This window comes from Eurosta solidaginis, chromosome 1 (genome assembly GCF_040869045.1).
Source record: "Eurosta solidaginis isolate ZX-2024a chromosome 1, ASM4086904v1, whole genome shotgun sequence".
Taxonomy (NCBI): domain Eukaryota; kingdom Metazoa; phylum Arthropoda; class Insecta; order Diptera; family Tephritidae; genus Eurosta; species Eurosta solidaginis.
Genome location: NC_090319.1, coordinates 301,538,758 through 301,557,249, shown reverse-complemented (window position 1 = coordinate 301,557,249; position 18,492 = coordinate 301,538,758). Strand labels below are relative to the sequence as shown.

The 18,492-nt window shown below is 38.8% G+C and overlaps 1 protein-coding gene across 1 annotated transcript in view; it reads left to right on the top strand.

Annotated features, from left to right (window-relative positions):
* Positions 1–1,488: 1,488 nt before the first annotated feature.
* The window catches only part of LOC137243754 (uncharacterized), a 164,760-nt gene continuing 147,756 nt past the window's right edge, over positions 1,489–18,492 (top strand). Inside the window, exon 1 of the mRNA XM_067771831.1 lies at positions 1,489–3,029. Coding sequence (XP_067627932.1) covers positions 1,931–3,029 — 1,099 coding nt within the window. The 5' untranslated portion in view covers positions 1,489–1,930. The remainder of the gene's footprint in view (positions 3,030–18,492) is intronic.

Sequence of the window (18,492 nt, the reverse complement as noted above, 5' to 3'; positions counted from 1 at the left end):
CAGCTTATATGGTTTCTAGGGTTTCTAGCGAATCGTAGTCTGTTTTGCAAGTGGCGTTTGGCCAAAAGTGGTACTTTCCGAGGGCTGTGGGCCTTCAATTTAGCTTTCAATAACCATCTGTGTATTGTCACTGCACAACTTCAAGTTAAAGGTCTTCCTTTATTTTCCGGGAACCAATATTTGGTTACCGTCTTACCAAATTTACGATTTTTCGATCCATTTTTTCGTCGGCTAATCCGTCGGTTTCCGGCCGCGAATTTCAGGACGATCCTGAAACTTGATGGCGTTGGAAATCATTTTGGCTGAACACCCAATGAATGCCAGAATTTCTTTGTCTGTAAACCTAACACTTTAACAAATTTTGAAATTTTAAAATATAGAAGTCTTACCAATAATAAAAAAAAAAAAAATTAATCACGAACTATTTTAATATGCCACAGATTCCTTCCTCAGAATTGATAATTGACAATAACACTGCTCTTATTATGAACAACCGAAATCAAACAAATCAATCGAAATGTGCCTGACAGTGGACGCCAAGATAACTGTGATGAAATTTAAATCCATATTCACATCTGTGCCGTTAGCTAAAGCCATGATCACAATTTAAGTAGCAAATTATTTCAAAGTTATACTCAAACGGTGCGTTGAATTATAAGGCTCTTGGCACTGCTATTAATATGAACATAGCTGTATATGAATACACACATACATGCATATATAAATGCAAAGCAAACCATGGAGTGCGCTGGCTCTGCTGCTCCTTTAATCAGTTCATACCAGTCCAACCAAAAGCGTCAAATTGGAAAAATTAATGACGTTCTGTTGACAGCCAAAAGAAAATACTAATCTTATATATAAAACTGCATATATATCTGCCAAATAAATGTATGTATTTGGCAGAAATAACCAAATATATGTAATACGTGAACGATGGCTGAATGCAAATGGCGCACACATCCATACATACTGCATATAATTCTTGTAGAGCAGCTAAGAATCGTTGGAGCGTTGTGATTGGTTAACAGCGCGTACGCCTTCAATTGTACTCCACACAGTTGTTTTACGCTCGCTTCATGTGCTGAAGCTCTAGCAATAATTTGCTCCCATATTTTTTTCTCCCTCTCTCAATCTAATTAAATGTAGCGCTGTGTCGTCATTGAGTAAGGCGCAGTGAAAAAGGTAAAATGTGGCAGTGGTGTATATAGATATGTATGTAAATATGTACATAATCGTAAATCGTGGTAGTAGTGCTGAGAATATGAGCGAAACCGGTATTTAAGGAGCTAAAATATTTTGTTTATATTTTTGTTGCTGGTTTGCTGTTTTGTGCGCAGCTCTCCATCGCTCTCTCATTTCCGGTAGAAGGTCGTTGTGTTTAGTCGTCATGTGCGGCACCTATGAGCTTATGGTGAGTGCCCCAACAGGCTGGGGCGTCATGAGCGATTTTTCTGTTTCAGTCCGCTTCATAGTGTCAATATACACTAATAATGTGTTCGTTTGTTTTATCGTTTGTTGTTTTGCCGACGCATTGCATGCCATTTTTACGCGATGGTTTTAACGCGAATTTGGTGACACACTGAGACGCGTATCTACATTATGGCGCGTATGTGGCGCAGTGACTATCTACTTATGCATAATTGGTGAAAATTAAAAACTGCTGCATGAATTTAAACGTATATGTGTATTTAGTTTCAGTTTCAATATGAATATGGTCGGTGCGATATTTTAATAAATCACATATGAAACATCTCAGTGTTGAGAAGAATAAATAATGCAATTGAACCACATGTTTTATAAATATATAAACCTTACATACATACATACACTGTGCAGTTTAACAAAAAATGAAAAGAAAAAATAAATAAATGTTAAGCAACAAGATCTTTTGTTATCTGGTAATTCCTCTTTGGCTTGATCACTGTCAAGCATGATGCGCTCGTGTAGTCCGCTAGCGCGACCCATCAGTCCAGCCATCTCTGAAATTTCGGTGGGTTCACCCAGTCCTCCACTACCCAGAACATCCAACTATCAATGCCAAAAAACAAGTTTGACTGCATTTCGACCATTAAGTATAAAGCGCGCGCATTTATCAGATGGACATGCCCAAAGCGATGTCTCAGCGACTGCTAGCGACCACCTTATACAACAGCCAGATACAGCTCCTGCCACTGCTATCATTCAACCGCAACTGCAATCTACACAACGTCGCAAATCAAGTGGTGCCGAACGTGTGAAAAGCTTTTCCATTGCAGATATTTTAGGTAAACGTGATGTCGCCACTCGTACGCCATCACCCAAAAAATTGCGCGCACAACGATCGCCATCCACATCACCAACATCACAACTACAACCTACATCATATCTACTTCCAGCCAACGATGCCGTTCCAAACATCATTGTACCGCCAGTATTACCAGTCTTGCCAGTTTTGCAACGTCCACAACTTACAACTCCCGCCACACTTTTATCTTCTGCACAAATTTTAAGCGATCGCTTAGAAACTACTGTAGCGCCACCACTAGTCATGCCGCCATCGCAGCATTTACTCGATGCACCGCACACCTTTCCAGCCAAGCCAACAGCGCATGCCTGGCAGGCAATGCATAGCGCTACGGCTGCAATACCTTTGCGTCCCTTTCTGCCGCCTGCGCTTTTACACTACGAACAACGACTCGCTTGGGATTATCAGCGACAATTGCAGGAACACTTTCAAGCTCAGGCACAGCTTTTGCGTCAAATGAGCATGGATCCATCTATTATTCCTTCAGAAGATGGTTCGGAACGTTCACATTCCAGTTCGGCTGATAGTGCGTGCGGCTCGCCTGAATTGAGCGTCGCGCCCTCAGTAGATGGGGCGTCAACTCTAAGTGGTGGACAGTGCGATGAAAAAGCAACTCATGCTGAACCAAGTCGTACTGATGAGAAGGGAAATGATATTTGTAATGGCAAAACGCAAAAAGTTGTTAACGATACACCGCTGGATGCACTTTTTCAGCTATCAACCAAAAATTTTGACGATGGTACAGGTAAGTCGGGTTTGTGCATTCATATGATTGAACTTCGCATTCCTCAAATTGCGTTTTGATATTTTTTAAAGAAATAAATTTTAAGCCATCGGGTTGTTGAAGCCAAAACGAAAGTCATGCAAATCCTACACATAAGACTCACCAAGTAGCTAATTTTTTTAAGAGAGAGAATACTTAAGGTCCTTAATGCGCATTCTAACCGGACACTGGCTTCTGGCGTCACATGCTGTTAAGTTAAGCCTCGTCAGTAACAACAGATGTATGAAGTGCGAGCTGCAGGAAGAAACAGTTGAGCACGTTCTCTGTTTGTGTGCTGCGCTCGCGAGGTCAAGAATTCACCTACTAGGGGCGGCAGAGTTACCAGATATAGAGGCATCAATTAAGTAAGGTCCTAGAAAGCTTCTAATAATTGCCTAGAGAACGCAGTTATTTTATAAGGTAACTCTTGCTACGTAATTGGGGGTTTCTTCGTTTGGTCGTTAAACAAATTCTGGTAACACTGTTGACAAATTCAGTGTGATGATCAAACCCGACAAAACTTATTTTGACTTTATCTATCCACCTGCCTCTCTTCTGTCTAACCTTTTCCGTCCTCTCTTATTTCCTCTCTCCCTGCGTTCACACTATGAACACATTCACTCCATGTGAGGTCAAAATTTACCGTAAAGGTCCGCCCCTCTGCCTTCTTCCTGTATAATATAATATAAAAAAACTTTTGTATTTGAGGTCATCTACATATGTAAGTAATTGTGTTTGTTTGTTTAAGTTTCGTGGAAGGAAGAAATGCTTTATGCACATACATATGTGGTGACCGTATCGCATCTGTCGCTTCGGCAGGTCAGGCTATTCACGACGCTGCCCGGGGATAGGTCGCCAAAGTATCTCTTCTACCATCCTTCGCAGTTCGGCGGAGTGTTCGCATTCGAAGAAGGTGTAGCGTACATCGTCTAATTTTCCACAGTACAGGCAGTTTTGGCTTTCAACCTTGCCCATTCTGTGGAAATATTTGCGGAAGTAACTGCGTCCAGTTAGAAATTCGGTTAGGTAAAAGTTGACCTCTCCATGTTGTCGCTTCAACAATGGTTTCAGTTCAGTAATTAGGTCCACTTTCCTAAGTAGCTGTTGCTCCACTGTTCTTGCCAGCGTCGAATCGAAGTCTTCTTACGCCTATTTAGCAACAGCAGCTCTACTAGCTTTTGATCCGCTGTCGTATATCGCAGCCCTTTCGCAGGCTCCACGGATGTGCTCCGAAAAGGTGAGTTTACTGCCTAGCTTCACCCCCAGATATATCGTTGATGTGCGTGTTTCGTTTTGCTGTTCCCCAACCGTCATACTACTGATAGTGGTGATATGCCTTATCGTAAGGATGACGATCTACGTTTTTGTTGTTGCTCGCTGCTATCGGGAACTAGCACCGAACCCTCGGCTGCGTCGCCTGAAATCTTAAACTTTCTTTGATCGTGGGTGGCTCCGTTCGTTAGATACCGATCTCTCAAGAATTTCTAGCAGGTATTGAGGCTCTGAAGTAGCATTCAAGTGCCTCAAGCATGTCATCCCACCCGACTGAGTTGAAAGCTTTATTGACGTTTAGCGTGATCAGCAAGACCACAGATCTCGACTTCCTTATTGTAGAGTAACTTCTCTGGAAGCCATCCTGCCGATGTAACAGTCCTCCCCCCCCCCCCCCCCCTCCTTAACTGCTCTGGTGAGGCGTTGCTTCAGAAAGCTCTCCGTCAGTTTTCTCCAGTGTATAGCATATATAGTGGGCGAAAAGACGACTGATTCAATATTTCTCCACTCTTGTTAAGCCTAAATTCACAAGTTCAAAAGCTTCCAACCGCAAAGTAACAATCTAAATTCAATCCCAGTAGCGCAATGTTGATTGAAACACGAAAAAGCGTTTTGTTACCGGATATGAGGCGCCAGTTATTATATTCCATGTTGAAATCGTTCCCAATGAGATGTTGTTGAAAGAAGACTTGCGTAGCAGCGCAAATTCAAATTGATTTTAGAGTACATGCGTAACGCAAACGCCGCCAGGAAGCTGATTGCTGTCGTGGGCCTATAAACTATATATGTAAGTAGCAGCGGCCGCGGTAGTATGGCAAATCACGTGATTAAACTACAATGGAATAACAACAATACAAATGAAGATGGGCGGCAACTGAATAAAAGAAGCAAAGCGCGAGGAGAAGTCAAATTGAAAGTTATGAGGAAAATCAAATTTATCATTGCACATACATACATACATAAATGTGCATACAATTTTCACTCATCGCACGCGGTGCAATTTGAATTGATCTGTTCTGCTCTGGCACAATCAACTTTGCCGCAATGTTAGTCGGTGATGGAACTGACTGATTACGAGGCACCGATTTACGCGTACGTGCCCCGCACAAATCCAATTTAACTGAATATTAGCACAACAAATACAAATGAAGTCAAATTTAAATATATTTACAAACAGGCAAAAGGTGCGCAATACAGTAGCTGATTTCACTGAATGATCACATGATTACGGCAAGGTCTCTGGGGCTTAACGAGAAAACATCTACGATCTGTGGCTTGTTGAAAAGCTTCAGCAGATGAAGCATTATCAACAACAGTTAGGTGCAACACAATCATACACAAAGCCAATATATCGAAATTGGGTCCATATTTCTCATGGCTAGATATTAATGTATGTGTGTGTGTGTGTTTGTTTGGGTCATATTGCATTTTCACGTTGCTTGTAAGAACCATTGCTGCCACTCAAGAATAATTTTTCGTACCAAAAAGTCTACCAAATGATCAAACAACCAAATTTTCTTTATCACAAAACCACTCGATGTCGTTATGCATGACGCTTCCTCGCTGCTCAGAACTTCGTTTATCTTGGAACCAGTATTAACAGCGAAAATAATGTCAGCTTAAGAATCAAACGGAGAAAATGTCTTGTCAGCAAGTGCTTCTTGAAAGGTAAAGTTCTCTATCGACAAAAATTTTGCAAGAACCGTGCTTAAGCAGCAGTTGCGTCAACTAATATACTCATAGTAAGTCGGCGATCAACGGAATAGGATCACACAGCACTTTATCAAGAAGTGTTCTGAAATGCAAAGAGGTATTGTAGAGGCTTCGATGAGGCCAGATCATACTGGGTTGCCGGTCATAAGGAGATTAAAGGCAACGAAAAGGTGGACAAATTGGCAAAGAAGACAGGAGTTGCATATGATCTATCAAGCAATAAAGGCGTGGCCAGAAGCGCAGAGTTGCAAAATTTCTAAGATCACGTGCAAATCCTACGACGTTAGACTCACAAAGTTGCCCATATCTCTAAAGAGAGAAGACTTAGGGCTAACGATAGGCATACTAACTGGACACTGCCTTCTAGCGTCGCAGCAGATGTAGGAAGTGCGACTTGCAGGAAGAAACGGAAAAAGCAGGGTCATAGAAAACTTCTAGTATTTGTCCAGAAGACAGTTATTCTATAACTTAAGTCGTGGTACCTAATTGGTGGTTTTCGCGTCAAACAAATTCTGGTATCACTTTGGACAGTTTAAGCCTATATGAGATTTTATTGGTCGGCCAGTTCAATCATACCTAACCTGTCCTGATGTGCGGCTCGAAGTCAAGGAAAGTGTCGAAATAAAATTATATGGCCTTGAAGCGTTCGGGAGCAAAGTTCTGGGGAAGATTTATGTTCCTGTCCGTGATGGCGACGGCCAGTATCGATGGTAGTATAATGATGAACTGTATGAATTTAATGCAAATGTATATGAAGATAGAGCATCACGAAGCCCAGGGGATTCGGTGACTAGGTCACGCTATGCAAATGGACGAAGGCGTTCAGGCTCAGAAAGTATTTCAATCAAAACCACAGTTTGGAATCAGAGGGAGGAGGAGACCGTCACTGAATTGGGAGAGGCAAATGAAGGATGATTTGGCCTCTTTGGAGTCAGTTATTATGAAACAGGGATAGCTGGCGTGACTTTTACGCAACGGCAAAAATTGCATAGGCAATTGAGCGCCAATTAACGAATGATGATGCCCATAAAAACGAAACGACCATTAGCGACGTCTGATAGCTTACAGATACTAAATGTACAAATTGATTATTTCCACAAGGTAAACAAAGTACTCAAGATATATACCACGAATTCAACCAACTAGCTCTTCAAAATGAATGAACTAACCAATTTTGGTAAAATAAGACAAATATGGCAGCGTTTATTACAACCAGCCGTTGCGTTATAAGCAGAAATAATACGCATGCACTAAATCGATCGTATTTAGCTCGATAGCCAGATGGAGTCCACAAAAATGTGATTTATATGCGCGTATAAGAGTAATAAGAGTATGATTGAGTGTTGAAATCTGGGGCAAGAAAGAAAGCTAGAATGACCGAGGGTTAGGTGCACCTTTTGATAATCATAAATCAGGAGTCCCTGCCGAACTTTTTTTTTTTAATTTACTACATTTTTCGTATTTCAATTGAAAAATTGTATGTAGGATTGTTAAAATTAGCTCTAACTGGACGGCCAAAATGGCTGAATATGTTTATGGTTTTACCTGAAGTTTATTCGACCATTAAAACCACCCTATCAACAGCAGCCACCGTGATGTGGTTGTAGCGTGCTCTGCATACCTCACCGAAGGTGCTCTGTGCAAGTGTCGCGCAAAGCAACATCAAAAAACAAGTAAGGAAAGCTAAGTTCGGGTGTAACCGAACATTGCATACTCTGCTGCCAAATTACAGCTTGCAAATCTTTTAAATTACCTTCTTTTAAAAGTGGGCGGTGCCACGCCCATTGTCCAAAATTTTACTAATTTTCTATTCTGCGTCATAAGGTTAAACCACCTACGAAGTTTCATCCCTTTATCCGCCTTTGGTAATGAATTATCACACTTTTTCAATTTTTCGAAATTTTCGATATCGAAAAAGTGGGCGTGGTTATAGTTTGATTTCATTCATTTTATTTTTGCGATCTGAGATGAGGCCCTAGGAACTCACGTACCAAATTTCAAAGACGCCATGGCTTGTCGAACAGCAACGCATCTAATGTTAACTACAGAAGAATTAGGACGAGTTCACTCGAAACTACTTTACTGTGTTTGAGGTTTATTTGTGGAACTTCCTCCGTCATTGAGCTGCTGATCTTGCCATGCAACGAGCATTTCCCTCGTGCCTAACTTTTGAACCTAATACTGTTTTCACACAGACGGCTTTTGAATAATAAAGGCAGTTTTCTACATTAAGACGCTTATTGAGCTCAATCTTCCCTACAAAATTCGAATCTATAATTATTTCATTAGTAGCTAATCGAATGCCCAATGAAGTCAAAAGCACAATGCAACTCTGTTGGCAGCCTTCCGCTTCTTAGTTTTTGGTGTGTTCAGTGCTTAAAAATGTCATTTGTCAAAGTAAATGGCGGAACGATACAAGGTGGCTGCATCGAACAGTTGATTATAATCTTTTTTATTTGATTTGATACATCAACTACCGGCGCAGTATGATTTTGACATTTGTCCATCGAAATTACAAGTAGATGGATTTTTTTTTTTGTTTGTAGGTATGTAACCATGCTGCCACCTTGTATCGTTCCGCCATGATTGTCTGTCACATAGCATTGTCATTTTATTCGCTTGACATTTCATCCTTCATACTAATCGAGCAGTTACTTCTGTGTGAAATCAAAAAATTTACGATTTCATTAGAAGGTGAAATGAGATCATTAAGTTTCTGTGTGAAAACAGTATTACACTTGCATAGAATTTTTATACTGTGAGATTCCCATACCTCTGTCCTAGGTGAGTCTCTTGTAAAAAGGACAATTGCTCAAATTATTGTAAATTGGTTTTTAAAAATGCGTACAAGAGTTTTCTGAAAAATATCTTAACTTTTCCTAACTAACATTGTTGGAATCTTAAAAAGGACTTTCTACTCAAAAACAGCTTTTTTTTCAAATTTAGCGCTTTGAAACTTTCAATACCCCTTTCGCACTACCCTGTATATCTATTATTTAAATCATATACGTATATATGCACACATGCACACATCTAACTCGACGAATTGGATTATTATTAGTTGTTGCCTTGTTTTTCTTTCGTGTTTTTTTTTTGCGGTTTGCTACTGATTTTCCGTTAGCAGTGGCGATCCATCGAAGAAATTGATTAATCCACTGCAGGCGAGTGACCTCACTAATGTGTTTACGCTTTAAACAGAATCTCATCATGATATAATGACAACAACTGATCATCGATCACGTAGCCGCCAAACATTGGTATATACGAATGAATGTACATAATATGTATATATGTATTTAATAGATCAGTCTTGAATGACTTTTTCTTTCGACGCGTTTCTTATTGGTATTGGTTTTTAATGGAAAAATATGGGGCATTGTGGCAGAAGTACGAAGTAGACACATATTGTAACGAATTTAGTGCAATTCCTATTTTCAACCTTCTACTAACGTTCGAATCACTAAACTGTTGAATAAATAACTCCACTATTCAATAATGCAAAATGGCCTTTATTAAAGTACTTCAAAATAACACTTCTATTGCTCGCCAGATAGCGTCTTAAATCAAACTGATTGTCGTGCCTCTACTGTTGCTGCCTTTTATACTGTCTTGTTTCCTCGTTGCATATTTCTACGCTTTTCTATTTTAGAATTTACTAGTTATTTATCAGCTATAAAATTATCAGCTACAACTGCGTTTATAGCTTCTCATATGCGAGTGTATATATGAGTGATACTTGCACAAATTATTACCTTCTTTTGTGAGCATCTCAGATAAGATATATGCATGTGTTTGTGCATCTCTTCTCAGCTGCTCGTATGGACATATGGGTAGACATAATGATTGACTTAATGATGTGCATACAAGTCACTACTTTGCATCGGCTTAGAGATGATAGTATCCCTAAGTGTTGCTAATATTCGTCAAAATATGTATTTACCTGTACATCTACATATACAAATATACATAAATACTTCCACCCAATGGATATTGGATAAAGTAATGTAACTATGTATGTACATTAGGTTAGGTTCAAGTGGCTGCCGTCCACGTCGGAGCGGCACACATAGGCCTGTATAGGCCCAGTGTGAAATCACACAGTTTTGTTCCTACTCTCCTAATCAAACCAGTTCGTTGAGTTTGTTAAGCTAACTAAGCGTCCTGTATTGACCTCAGCTATATCAGTCAGATCTACGAGAAACATCTTGCCCATAAAATGTTGCCTTCTTCTACCGAGCGCTGGACATTCACAGAGTAGATGCCTAACGGTTTCAGGCTCCTCTTAGATGCCGCAACTTCTACAATAACCATCAAAATGCGTCAAACTTTCCGCATGCGGTCCAATGCAAACATGACCAGTGAGAAGACCTAAAGCTCAGGAAAGATCGCTCTTACGGAGGGTAAGAAGCTCTGGCGATCTCTTCTCTTTCCATTCCGGCCATGTGAGTTTTGCCGTGTGGCATCTATCATGATGCTTCCACATGGCTCCCTCTTCCATCAGTAGAGCCTCCTTTATATTGAGATTTCAGGTAGAGAGCAGCATGCCCAACCACTTCCAGGATGGCGAAAGTGGAAGAGAGGTACCCTTTCTTGCAAGCTCATCCGCCATGTCATTACCTGGTATGCCCTTATGTCCCGGAACCCATACCAGATGCAGAGCAAACTGTTCAGCCATCACGTTAAGTGATCTGTGCCTACTACAGTTTCAGAATTAGTTGTGAGAGAGTCAAGGACTTTCAGTGCTGCTTGTCTGTTTGAGAAAATATAAATGTGCTTCTGAGAGACTGCCTTCTGCCTAAGGCAGTCCACAGCGTCTTGTATGGCCGCAAGCTCGGCCTGAAATACGCAACAGTAATCCCGAAGGCGAAACGATCTTTGTATCTCCGAAAAGACACCCCCTCCGACCCTGTTATCCAGTTTAGATCCATCTGTATAGATCTGAATGCTGTTAGTGGGCCAATCAGGGTCATTCACCCACTGTTCCCTCTCAGGGATTAATATCTCGTATCCCTTGTTAAAGTTGGTATGTGGTTTGCAGAAATCTGTCCATTCTGGTGTGCAGAATCTGTCGAGAATTTCAGTATGGTAGCAGTGAGACCATGTGGTCAGCTTCCTCAGCCTAATAGCTGCACATGCTGCATATTTTATGCCTACTATATCTATGGGTAGTAGGTTCAGTAATACATTCATAGCCTACGTTGGCGTTGTGCGGATGGCTCCGCTTATGCATAGTAGTGCAGATCTTTGCACCTTTTGAAGAGCAAGAACCGTCGAGGATTTATTCAGGGCGGGCCACCCTACTGCCATCCCGTATAGCAATATTGACCTAATTATGGCCGTGTATTTCCAATGTACTATCATAGGGGACATACCCCATTTCCGTTCAATTGCCACTTTACATGTGTAGAGGGCAACCGTGGCCTTACGGACACGTTCCGTGGTGTTTTATGTCCAGTTCAATTTCTTATCAAATGTGAGCCCTAGATAGTTTGCGGACTCACTTAATTTAGGCACTGTGTTTGCCAGCACTGGAGTTGAGAGAGGTGGTATCTTATACCTCCTCGTAAAGAGCACCAGTTCCGTTTTATTTGGTCTCACGCCCAGACCATTATCAACGGCCATTGCTTCGACCCTTCTTAATTCCACCTGCATCATATCGCAGAGAGTTTGTGGAAACTTCCCACTTATCACCAAGGCAAGGTCGTCAGCATATGCTATAACTGTACAGCCCCTCTCCTGCTCCATGTCCATTAGCAGCTGATTCACCGCCAAGACCTGCAACAGAGTGGATAGGATTCCACCTTAGGGAGCTCCCCTACTGACGAACCTGATCACTGATACCCTGCAAGTTCTGCCTGTACTACCCTACATAGCAGCAATTGATGCACAAGATCCACCAGTTGAGATTCGATGCCCAGATCAGTCATTACATTAGACTGGGTCGATTTATTAACCGATATCGCGCCATCGATTTTTCGATAGGATTTGGGCTCAGGAAAAAAGTTCCACTACGCATACCCAAAAAAATAATTTTCGAGTCTGCGAAAGAAAAATGGCGAAGGGACCAATTTTTCGACCAAAACACTCCTCAAACCCAAAAAATATTTTTTTTGCAAAAAACTGGAGCTCTTGGAACGTTTTTTCCTTAGCCCAAATCCTATCGAAACATCGTTGGCGCGATATCGGTTAACTTTCGTCCATACACATCGACCTAGGTTATTGTACATACATGCAAATATATCTATAACCGATAATCTTTGTTTGACTATATTTTAAACATTTTCCAAAAACCCTTGCTTCAATCAGAGCCACGGCTAATGTATTGGAACCACATCGAACCCACCTCAAGAATAAAGAGGAGTTCGCCCGACGATATTTTACTGTGTTGGAGGTTGACCTATTAGGCTCGCCGAAACATCGGTTTATTTGTCAACATTTCCAGCATTAACACCACGTCTTTTTTGTTGCTCTGGGTATAACATATACTCCACCTATGCGAAGCACCTTTTTATCCTGTGTCGGTATACTTCTGTTCTTATACTGCTATACTTCACCACACATGTTATTCAATTTGAAGTTTGGAGAAACTCCTTTTGACTATTCCAAGTTCCTAATATTTCTCAGCCTTGTCAACTTAACTCGATATAATATATTGTATATTGTACCCAGAGCAAAAAAGATGTAGTCGCTATGCTCCAAATGCTGAATAGGGACGAAGAAACTGCTTAGCAATGGTTAACGGTGTAGTTTTCCCACTAAGATGTCAGGGTTTAAGAACGACTATTCTCCATAAAGGAGTGTAAAGATTTGCTTTACTATTTGGATGCGGTATTTTAGTTGTATTTCAATCCGTTTCCATATAATACTTTTTGCTAGGTCCTGCAGATTCAAAGATAACGAACAATCATTACGGATTTTGTCCATTTTTTTTGGAAAAATATAAAAAAATTTGTATTTTGCGATGAAGGATCTCGAAAACTTTTTATTTTTTTGCAGATTTGTTTTTTTTCTCTCTAAGCTCTGTTTTATTACAAAAAAAATAAGCTTTCATTCAACAATATCGATAGACTAATACAAAAGTTATAAGCATTCATGTAAATATTCCCATTTAATACTTAAATACCCTACTGGTACATATGCGCTAGTATTCGTATATCAGTTAGTTAGCGAATATTAACACATATGTACCAGTAGGGTACTTAAGTGTTAAATGGATATATTTACTTGAATGCTTATAACTTTTGTATTAGTACATCGATTTTGTTGAATGAAAGCTTATTTTTTTTTTGTAACAGAGCTTAGAGAGAAATAACAAAAACTGCAAAAAAATAAAGTTTCCAAGATCCCTCCTCGCAAAATACAATTTTTTTTTATATATTTACAAAAAAAATTGAAAAAATCCGCAATGATTGTTCGTTATCTTTGAATCTGCTGGGTGTTGTATGCACAGTTTATAGCAAACTTTATTACCTTTTAAAAGCTTCAAACCGTTTTGGAAGTGCTCATTTCGTTCCTGAGATATATATGATTAAGTGGACCCAATTTTTTTTTTTTTTTGTATCTCAAAAACGTTACCATAGAATTAAAAATAACCTTGGTTTTCGAAATCAGGGGGTGATTTAACATAGGTATTTCATAACGGCATCTCTGGTTCAGGAAAAAAATTGGAATTTGTGATCCAGTGATATTAGTTAGTTAATTAAAAATACCCATAAAAATTTTTAATTTCTAAAATATAATTTTGTTGAAGTGACAGTGCTTTTTCAGCATTTGATAAATTGTATCTCTGACAACTAGCACATATTATGTCAAATACGTCAAACTGAATTTACTTTGTTTTCTTGTATTTTGGCATGACGTAATAAAACCAGACAGGTGATTTCAGTAGTGAGGTTAGTTCAGTAGTACAACAACAAAAATTTGGCGGCCCTCATAATCCGGCTATGAATTTTAAAGTAGTAGGAAGGGAAAATGTTTGGTACTATTTTTATTGGAAACGGGAAAAAAGAGCTGAGAAAACAGAGCAAACAGGAAGAAAAAGTAGAGGAAGTCGGAAAAATAAAGATAGCAAGAGGAAAATGGAGAGTTAAAGTAAAACTTAGAATAAGGGTAATGGCTACAGAAAGGTAGTGAAAAGAAATTAAAGGGAAAGACTTATTTTGTTTTGTTGATTTTCCGACAGGGTGGATAAATGTTGTATATTGGAACGATTTTCCGTCATCCCTTGTCAAATTTGGTTTCGAGAAAACCCGGCTTCGGCGTTGTGCCATCATCAGTGCCGATTTTCGTTCTGATCTGTTGTTGGCGTTTGTCCTGTATTTATAGTCCGTAAGTACGTGATCAGGTATTGTCAAAATTGATGCTTGTGTATATTTAGGTATGTGTATGTGCTGTGTGCTCATTCACAAACGAGGATGGGTTTCACTGATCGATTTGTGTGGCTGACTGATGCAGGTAAAAGTCCTTGATTTTAATCGTTTGACCTCCTTTGTGGGTTTGTTGTTTTTGAGCGTTAATTGTTTTGCGTTTATTTGTTTTTGTGTGTTTGTCTGTTGTAGCTGTGTAATTACTTTGTTTCTTGTAAACAAGTTTTAAGGCTCGAATATTGTGTCAGAAATTGTGTTTATCTGGTCGTTTATTATTCAACCGTCGAATGTTTTCTGTTTGCAGATTTCCGTGTTTTCGAGTACATTGAGACGTCGGCCTTTTGGTTGTATGTGAAGGACCCTAACTGTTTTATTGATGTTTGCTGGGGAATATTCATTTTCGACCAAAAGTGGGAGGTAAATAATAAGGATAAGATTAAGAGTAATAGTGCGACTTGTACTTTGATGAGTGCAAGATCGGGAGAGTAAGGAAAAAAAGGAAGAAAGCGGGAAACTTTACGGAAGAATGATTGAGCCGATTAAGGTAAACCAGAAAATACAGACGGGAGAGGAAGTACGAGAGGCAGAGGGTTAGACAGAAGAGAGGCGGGTGGATAAATAGAAAAAGTCAGATTAATGTCTGTTGAATTGGGTCATACGACTGGGAGTTTTTCATATTTGTCTAAACGTTTCCAGATGTTTAAAATAAAGTTCAAATAAGCCAAATATTGTTTTTTTTTTGTCATCAGGTTAATCTATATGCTTTAATTCGTTGATGCAACGTTTCTGGTATACCTCTTTAAACACATGTAAGGCGCAATAACCACCAAAGAGATTTTAGGCCTTTTCTTCCAACTTGCGTCGTACTCCTTTTAATTTTCATAAAAACAGGCGGGATGGGACATATTTGTTTTATGCCGGCTCCGAACGGCATCCGCAAGGCTGATGAGTTTTCAGCAAGAGCTTCCAATTGAAAAAAAAACTTGTTTCTAAAATTTTGATGTTGCTTTGCCTGGGGCGTGAACCCAGGATCATAGGTGTAGTAGGCGAAGCACGCTACCATCACACCACGGTGGCCGCCGCTGTTATGCCTCTGCCGCTAAATATTTTTACACCAGCTTTCCGCTCAATGAGCGTTCCTCAACGCTTGGTTTACATAGATAAAGGTTGGGTTTCGGGACCATATAACGTCAATCCCCAGTTTTCGTACAACAAGCCTCGCAGATACAGCATCATTTAAATCTTTGAGGGCGAATATTGTTAAATGCGACTACATTTTCTAATATTGTCTTCACCTGTTTGGTTTATTGCATCATGTACATGGTGGAATCACCAGATCAAGTAAATAACAAAATACAGAAGATGTACACTATCTGAAATGGTAGGGATGTATTTTCAACGATCAGAAGAGGTTAAAATGTTTACTCGCTTTGGAAAATGGGAGTAGAAAAATAAATACCTTGCTACGAAAGCCATTAGAGAAACTGTTTTCTTTTTCATCATATCAGTGCCACCTACCAACAATTCCAAAGGAGAACAATAATACCAGTTCAAGTTGACATTACTTTTAGCTTCGGAAGATGTGTTAACCATTATTTAGTTCAATTTTACTGCCTTTGCGGCACTTAAATGGGTTTGGAGTTCGATGAAAAGTTTTACGGTCACACTTGGAAGTGAACGTAATTCTTTTAAATGTGTTTCCCTCCTTAAAAATCCATTGTAATTCCCATCTGCTCTGTTGATTTCTCATTGAGAGTCGGAAGGAAAACATATGGCCTTCTAATGTATTATACAAACTTGTTCACAAGATCCCCCAAAAACTCTTGAATGTTCAATTCAAGATGTATTACTAATGTTACCAAGTTATTATTAAAATATGTGAGGGAACAGACTAAACCCACGACTGTCAGACTAGAACCAGAAAATGCTGATCCGAAGCGAGCCGGACTGATACATTCTAAATTACAATCCATAACTGTAACATTCCTCTTATCTTAGTGGTCTGATTTTTAGAGCAAAACAGTGAGTTAAAATTTTTTTTATATTTAGAATACCATGGTTTTAGCGAAGTTTTTACATTATTACGGCATAATACTACCATTTTGATGTTCTTTTTGTAGGAATGACAAAAACATTCCTTGAAAGTCTTCAGGATTGCTGCGCAGGGAAAATCCTTGGCTGGATACGACGTGACTAAAAATAGTTTATTTTAACAAAGACCTGTTTCAATTTTTTTGGGAGCAAATCAAATATACATACATATGTATATAATGGAAATATCAACAATATGGACGAAATAGTTAAGAACACCAAGGATACCCAAATGATGAATCTCTGTAATTAAATCCAGTAAAGGTCCATTGAAATTCACCTAATAATTTATGTGAAAAAAGTTCTAAAAGTGTCATAGTTTACACCTGAAAAACTAAAAAAAAAAACAACAATTTTTCGGGGACAGCATTGGTGAAAAGTTTTTAGATAGACGAATGACAGAACAAGGAAAATTTTAGAGCAAGACAATTAAAGGTTTATTTCCAGGGTTATTCCACCATGATCATGCATCATATGGAAAAACCAATTTTACAATTTTGTTTTTGAATTTTTGAAAGAGTTAATTTGTATATTTTGAAGATTATTGTGCTTAAAAAAAAGCTAAATTACTCACTGAAAATCGAAGTTTTTAAATGGTTTTACTTAGCTTGACTCTGTGTAGCGGCCGGTCATTTTTTACGAATTTTGTAATTAAAATTTAAGTAACTTCCCGATAAAATACAAGTTTGAAACTTGGAATATAGTTCAGAACCGATGATAATGCAATAATAAGAAGAAAAAAATCCGATAGGTGGCGCAAGGATCTTAATATTTCAAAAAATCGTATTCGTGGACCGATTTGGATTTGGTCATATTTGGAACAAATAATAAATTCATGAATAGAAAGCGACCTATGAAAAAAAAAAAAAAATCGGCGACAGGTGGCGCCAGGATCGAGATATTCAATAAAATCGTATTTGTGGTCCGATTTGGCTCATATTTGGAACAAATATTACATACAGTCCGGTAGAACTCACATCAAAATACTTTGGAGTCCGAGGAGGGGCAAGCATATGTGGCGCTTAGTCCAGTAAAGTCTTTGGAAGGATTATGTATTGAGGAGTTAAATTGTAACAAATTGTCAGGAAAGAGTTTTTGTAATATTGAGTCACCAGATGAACTAAATAGAATGAGAAATAATAGGCAGTTAACTAAAGACTAAAAACTTGAAAAAAGAAGTTAAAAAAAATGTTAAGTTAAACAATTTTATTGAAAACAATACTTACATTATGACTTACTTATGACTGTCAATAGAAATTTAACGCGCCCAACGCTTTTATTTAATTGTCTGACCAACGCCCCGGATTGATGAGGAGTGTGAAGACTAGGATCTAGGACCTACCTAATTATTTTCCAGCTTTTAGTATTATTATTACTTAATGTAAGTATTGTTTTCAATTAAACCGTTTAACTTAAAACATTTTCCTAAATTATTTTATTTCAAAATAAACATTGTTAAGTATGTATATCTCTTGCATATATTTATGTACTTCCCTCACTTAAATATACATATATATCTAAGTGCATGTATTTAAACACAAATGATGTTAATTTATATAAACATGCATCATAAAATAACACGCAAGTGCATTTATGGTTATTTAAATATAAAAAAAACTTGCTTACACTTAATGCATTTACATGTACATACATACATACACTCAGAGAAAAACGCCGTTCTAAAATCCAGCACCACCGGACTCAACTCAAGCTTTTCATGTTCTTACTTTTTTGTTCTTGAAAAACGAACGACCTGTTCTTAAAACAACAACCTTGTTCTTGAACTGACACCATTTTCTTGAAAAAAGAACGGTCGGTCTTAAAATATGAACAAATGTTCTATTAATGAGAACGATGTTCTTAAATCAAGCCCATGAAAAAAAAAACGGTACAATTCGTGTGCACTACAATGTTAAATACACCATCCAGCTATCAAGCAATTGTAGTGGCCCAGCGGCTATGAAGTTCATCTTGCGATCGTGTTGCGCGAGTTCTATCACCGC